Raw genomic sequence first — 7,276 nt, forward strand, 5'->3', positions numbered from 1 at the left:
ACTGATGCTTCCTCATGAAATCGAACACAATCATCAGACATAAAACAGCATCAAAACTGTGTAAAGTCTGACTAAAGTCTGTTGAATAATGAATGATTGTCAAGCTTTGGGGTATTAATCCACTCCATCTACATTTTATTCATTCATTCTGAATCTAATTCTAGTTTTTTTTCAGCTGTGTGCTGAAAATTGTATTTCTCAGTTTTTTTTATTAATGAAACGTACCCACATTCAGGCGTAATAAAATGTTTTTGTTTTTGCTTTCTTTGACCGTAAGTTTTGCTTTTGTTTGCGTGCAGACCGATCGGTCTATGACATCGGTTTCTTATGTTTTCAAAATGCTCCCGAGGTACAAAGCAATACAGAAACCCTGGCAAGGATGCATCTGGAAAAAATAGCTAACCTAACCAGTTTTTTTTTTAACAGGGATGAAAACTTGGTAGCGGTCAAGGTACATCACACTAGCATTAGGTGGCAAAGGAAGAGTTGTAGTCTGTAAAGCAAGGACTTCACTAAGACTGACAATCTACCTGTCAGGAGCAGCAAACCAAGCAACAACTCAGTTGTTTAAAGATCAGTAATCTCGTGAGTATCTGACACTGACCGTGACACAGAGCACTTTGAGTGCCACATGACCTATAATTGCACTCAACTAACACCGGCCCCTCAGCCACACTCCAAGGACAGAGCTTCATCGATCCTGGCTCAACAGTCTCTTTGGAGTTCACTGAACATGCCCGTGGTGCGGCCTTCTTCTCTCGCTTCTCTTTCTCTTTTTCTCTAAAGGGCGAGGGCCGGCCGGGGGCATCAAAGCTCATTTTTCTGCGGCTCCCTCAGGACCAGGCTTCGGCTGTGAGCAAAGGTTAAAGCTGACGCCCCTATCAATAAGTCACTGCCTCTGCCAGCCCGCATCTGGCGTTCGCGCTTTCGTAAAATGTCTGCAATTCCCTCAACGCCTCGGAGGCTAATCTTATGCGTGCCGATAAATGAAAATAAATAAATAAATATGATCCCTCAGCACGTTAGCGGTTAGCATGACTGGTTCTTATGCCCCGTTTCATAAAAAGGCCTCTGTTCTGTTACATTCTCTCTTGATGTCATTATAATAATTTGACGTTAATTGCGTCGTGTATTCGAATATCATAAAGCGTAGACTAAGTGCTTGGCTGTGTTGATTTATTAGACTGTAACCTGTCACTGCGGCAGAGTGTGTCACTCAGTCTTTTGATTTAGAACTTCCCTGATGATGCGTTAATAGGCTGGCACTGTGATTGGCTCACATGACTACGTTCCCATAGCATCATATTAAACCACCACGCTCTCTCTCTCCTTCACGCAGACCTACAAAATAGCATCAATAACCCTCGCTGTCCTCTCTCGCTCCACTTTATTTGCAATAACTGTCAGCAGTAGAGCAATGCGTTTGTAATCTGATTTTTATGAACATACTTGTATGGATTATTGAGATCCTTTAAAGACTGAATGGGGTGCGCTGAAAAGCCCCCTGAATGTTAATGTGACAATAAGAGTAATGAAGCGTCCAACAGTTTATCTCTTCCCTCGCTCTCTCTCTTCCCACCCCTGTCGTTCTGATGTCTTAAACTCCAAATTTTAAGGGGGAGTTGATGAGAAACGAGGTGGAGCGGGAGACTCGGTGAAACTGTGTCTTCATGATGGTGTCTTTAATCAAATCTTGCCGGAGCCAGAGAAAGCAAGTCAAAGCTCATCTTCACCCACTCTCAATCACCCCAAGCTTAAATAAGTCCAAAATCAATCAGCCTGCATTTGAACTTGCTTCCGGGGAGGTGTTTTTCAAGCCTCTAAGAAGATGGCGCACGACAAAACATGCTGGACTCTTCGATAGATTTGGATGTGTACTTTAACTGTGCTATTTTGTGTCCTTTTTTAAGAGAAATGGCACATTCCTTAACACTGCAAATGGCTGAAAAAGACATAGACCAACCCAGTCCTTTTGGAGACTTCTCTGAGAAAAAAAAAGTTCAATGCTATACCGGGTGCGCTACAGAGTAAGCTTACTAAATTAGAAAAGCCATTTATTTGGAACTTGTTATGCAATTCAAACATTTACAAATCACGTGCAATAGTAAAAATAATGGAAGTCATAACTTTAAATTGTTCAAGAACTGCATGAAATGAAGTCATCGCTAATTGACAATCTGCCGATGTAATCGTAATTTGCATAAAAAAAGAACACGTTGTCTGTGTTTTACTGCCACTAGTGTTCATCAACTGGAAACTGCAATGGAATGTATGCAGGCATGTTATACATGTTTGGATCTTTGCAAACATGTTGATAGAGGCACATTTCTTAATCTTAACAAGTCTTACCAATCCCACTGAAAGCACACAATGTTGATTGACGCTGTATTGCAATTTTCATGGCAGCCATAGTTATTATCTGGTAGCTAACAATTTAACTAGCTATAAACATATGGACAATAACTAGCTTATTATCTTGCTCAGCATGATTCTCTTCTTGACCTAAAAGAGCTACAACTGACCGTAGAAGAAGACCGTTGGCTCTCGCTGTGGTGAGTTTATGTATGCAATGCACGCTCGTGGCGCATTCGAATTTGTCTTCAGACACATTTTGTAACAAATCAAGCTTGCATAGCTAGAAGCATTCATATATCAGGGTTTAGACTTCAAAAAACCTGCCTGTCATCAACACTGCTAAGTGCAAACTTTTACTGATGCTGTAAACAACAGATCACCGAGACAGCCAATGGGAGCCTTCAGCACTGGCTCAATACAGAAGCATCTTTATGGAATGTCAAACCAAGAAAAAAAAAAAAAAATCTGCATACAAATGTCAAGGCAGCCCGGAATTCATCTGCACTCCTGAATTATCTATTATGGAAATAATAATGACTTCAAAATGAGTTAAGGCGGGTGGCAGCTGCCTCTGTAGCACACGTGTGACCTAAATAGGCCAGAGGCAGGAAAAGAGTTGAAGAGGCCATTTCATGGTGCTATATGAACTCTGTGTGATATCGAGAGACCATTTATGGCTATTGTTAAGCCATTTTAAGATGGTTGCACATTTAGGTGTGTGTGTGTGGGAGTGTGAGCGTGTGACTCACCACTTCGCGGGGCAGGAAAGCGTCCTCTTGTCTGACGATGAGAAGACCTACAGTGCCTCCCATGGGAGTGGAACGCAACAGAGCCACAACCTCCTCCTGAGTCTTACCGTTCAGATCCACTCCATTAACCTACACCCACACAACACACAGAACATCAGAGACATGAAGATCTGACGGCAAAAAGCTTCTTTTTTTGTCTCGACAACACATACGCTTATTTATAATGACCTGAAATAAATTAAACTTTAAATAATAAAACAGAACAAAAGTATTAATTTAATGTTTAACCTAGATCTGCTTAAATCCAACTAAATCTAAAACTAATAGACATATAAAAACCTATATAAAAACTGCAAAAACTGCAAAAACACAACAAAATTGCTAAAAACCTTAAATGAAATTAAAAAGAAAACAGAAAATATGAAAATAGAAATAAATCTCTTCTGGGAAGATAATTAGACTTTTTAGGTTAGTAAAATGACACTTTTCTACACCTTTTTTTTATTATTATTATTACATTTTTATTTATTTTTTCCCTTATATTTAGATTTTGGTTATTTTTTGTTTATATACCAAAATTATACAAATAAATATACAGATTTTAAAAAATATGCAAAACATATGATGTTTTTTGTTTGTTTGTTTTGTTTTAAATCCAGTTTTATTCCAGGCGTTTTAACTAACAAACAATCTTTTACTAAAAAATAGCTACAAATGACTTGCATGCAACACGCAAAAATTCACAATATCAGAATTAATACTTATAGTCTTTTGATATTAAAAAGCTTGACCTGTGCAAAAGTGGGACTGCTGTCAAACTGATTTTACAGACGCTGATGTCATCTGAAAGCGCGTTCGATAAAGAAACAAATAAAACCTGAATTATATTCTGTGTAATTATATCCGATCAAGCATTACAATTATTTGCAGTCGCATTATTGTGACCATGACAACAGGAAGTACTGTCCTGATATTTCTATGGCAACATAAAGGCAAGGGGTGAAGCGAAAGCACTCTGAAAGGCCTCGCCTCCATTAAAGCGATGAATCAGGGTTTGTTAAGCCAAATGGATGACGTTCTGGCTCCACGGTAGCATCTGGCATGAGGGCCTGCAGGTGTCCTGCTCCATTTCTAAATGAAATGGCCATTGTTGATTGGCTGTCACTGTAAATCAGCCATCAGCTAGAGTTCTTTTTGTCCATTCTCTTTTATTAACGTTATTTACTCTCCCAAACTAAAAAGGAAAGTGCTTCTCACAGGGGAGAGGGGAAAACAATGGACATGGACAAAGAAGGGAAATTCGTTGGACCCTCGGTGTGTTTGTTGGGTTTTCAACACGTATTTGGTGCTGAATGATCAGGAAGCTGCGAACGGGAAGAGGAAGTGAAGGCTGTGTGATGCTTCCAGGTTTTCTCACCTCGAGCAGCCGGTCTCCGGCCTTCAGACGGCCGTCCTGGATGGCGGCTCCTCGAGGGAGGATGTTCTTCACGTAGATGGGGGCAGAAGCACCGATCGGGACGTCTCTGGAGGTGATGCTGAAGCCCAGGCCCTCCGGACCTGCAACACCAGCACAACAAACAATCAGACAGTCTGGGAGGATCATCTGACCTTTTTACGTTGTTAAATTGAACCTCTTTAAAGCATTTTTATTGTCTGGATTTCATTATAGATACATTTTTTTTTGAAAATGCTGTTTAAAAGCATTCAAAAACCCTTTTATTTTTATATTTTCAGTTTTCATTTTCATGTTGGTTTTAGTATTAGTAGTTTTTGTTGTCGTTTTTCACAAGATCTGGACTATCGCATTGTTGGACAATTACTTTTTGCCAGATTTTTATGATGATTTTTTTAGCCTTTACTTTTAATTTTCACTTTTTTGTACAGGTTTTCGTAACTTTGTAATGCGATTGTGTCACTTTTAGAAGTTAATTTAGATTTATCTGCATTTCAGTTATATCGCATAGTATATCTGATTACATAAGTGTTTTAAACTGTCAGTTTTTCTTTATCTTAAAAATGAATGAAATGAAATGAATGGATTTTGCCTGTGAAAAACCCTAATTCGTTAACCCAAGCTGAACTAAATTTATGTTACGATGCCAAAAATGTGGTTTCATTGTGCAGAACTTGCTTTGAAGCTGGAATATTGCATTTAACCTGCTGAAAAACGCCCTTTTCGGGCACGACCCATGAACACGACACACGATGTAAGAAAACACAGACAGTCCTGAGGGCTACAAATGTGTCTCCAGATAAAAATACGTGTCCGGTCTATCAGTCTCTCTATCTCCCCCGCTGCCTTTTCTTTTACCATTACAGACGATAAGGTCAACCTTACTGATCCCTGTGTGTCCCGACCATTACTCTCTCTCTCTCTCTCTCTCTCTCTCTCTCTCTCTCTCTCTCTCTCTCTCTCTCTCTCTCTCTCTCTCTCTCTCTCTCTCTCTCTCTCTCTCTGTCTCTCTCTCTCTCTCTCTCTGTCTCTCTCTCTCTCTCTCTCTCTCTCTCTGTCTCTCTCTCTCTCTCTCTCTGTCTCTCTCTCTCTGTCTCTCTGTCTCTCTCTCTCTCTGTCTCTCTCTCTCTCTCTCTCTCTCTCTCTCTCTCTCTCTCTCTCTCTCTCTCTCTCTCTCTCTCTCTCTCTCTCTCTCTCTCTCTCTCTCTCTCTCTCTCTCTCTCTCTCTCTGTCTCTCTCTCTCTCTCTCTCTCTCTCTCTCTCTCTCTCTCTCTCTCTCTCTCTCTCTCTCTCTCTCTCTCTCTCTCTCTCTGCGCTTCTCCTGCATCTGCCTATTCTTATTCATTTGGCACTCCTAAAAAGGTCACTTTGTGGACAGGGAGCAAATTGCAGCGCATACCCCTCGTCCGAGCCCCTAACTGCATTTTCCAGGATTTACTAACGTCTGTGGCGAGCTGTAAAGCTCAATTTGCCTGATGCATGTGCACATCAAGACCCTTCAAAGCCTGCTTCTGAATGTCTGCAGCGTGCGTTGGGCAGGAGCTGGCGTGACGAGCCGAGCATGCCCGCTAGATTTGTGAAGCGCGTGCCGCTGAAACGCACGGGGCTAAATCTGACTCACACAGATGGGTTTGAAACGTTTAATTAGGGTGGCCTGTGTTGCCATATGCTTGGGCTTTGCCTGTGTAATTTGTATTTGTGTGCACAGGCGGTCACGGAACACTGTAGCCTTTTTTTTGTTTTTTTTCTTTCCTCCGTAACCTTAAAAGACATAAAAATATCCGTCTGATGGATTTCAGATTAGTTATTAGATGCACTAGACTTGAGCAGGACTGTAATTTCGCTGCGGACGATATGCAGTCGGTTTCAAATATAGGATTCGTAAAACGTTTGAAATTAATACTTTTATTCGGCAGGGAAATGAATCAAAAGTGCCGAATGCTGTTCTTTCAAACTTGCTATTCAAAAAAAGAATTCTGAAATAATAAATGCATCACGATTTCCATGAAAATATTGGTCGGCGCAACTGTTTTCAGCGTTGATAATCAGAACTGGAGTAATGATGATACAAAATTCAGCCGCGCTTTATGGAAATAAATTACAGGGTAACAGATAACAGAAAACAGCTGTTTGAATCTGTAATTATATTTTACAATCTTTCATCTTTCAAAAAAACAAAACTAAACAATGCTCGAAAATGAGTTTTGAGCACGTAAGAGTGTTTAAGTTAGTCATGAAAGAAAGCCTCTTGGTTTAAAAGGGATTTCTGTGACATTTTTGCCTATTAAATTTCAATAAAATTCAGCTAAAGTAACCACACCTTTACGTGAGACGTGAATGTGGCTAGTTTGTAAATATTACATCCACAAGACAAAAACGCTATACACATTATTTTGATTTCAATGGTGAAAAAAAAAAAAAGTATTAACCATTTCTTTGTTCATTTCCAAGTTGTTTCCATTGTTCCACTTTTCTTCTATGAAATGTCAGAAATTACAAGATAAATAGAATAATTAAGTGATTTTCACAAATGCAGCTACATAAATTGGCTTCATTCACTTCCATTGTATGTGATTTTGAATCATTACCTGAAATTATATTTTCAATTAATAAATATTTATTACTGTTTCTGTGTAGTTATATTCTATTTTACAACGTGGTATCATCATGTCATAATAAAGTACTTAACCATCATAACCCCAAACTACTGAAAAAAACT

At 39.5% G+C, this 7,276-nt stretch overlaps 1 protein-coding gene across 1 annotated transcript in view; it reads right to left on the bottom strand.

Annotated features, from left to right (window-relative positions):
* Positions 1-7,276, bottom strand: part of pard3aa (par-3 family cell polarity regulator alpha, a) — a 445,337-nt gene that overhangs the window by 249,908 nt on the left and 188,153 nt on the right. The window contains 2 exon segments of the mRNA XM_043225637.1: positions 3,105-3,233; positions 4,522-4,661. Of these exon segments, the coding sequence (XP_043081572.1) occupies positions 3,105-3,233; positions 4,522-4,661 (269 nt within the window).

This window comes from Puntigrus tetrazona, chromosome 24, assembly GCF_018831695.1.
Source record: "Puntigrus tetrazona isolate hp1 chromosome 24, ASM1883169v1, whole genome shotgun sequence".
In the NCBI taxonomy this organism is placed as follows: Eukaryota; Metazoa; Chordata; class Actinopteri; order Cypriniformes; family Cyprinidae; genus Puntigrus; species Puntigrus tetrazona.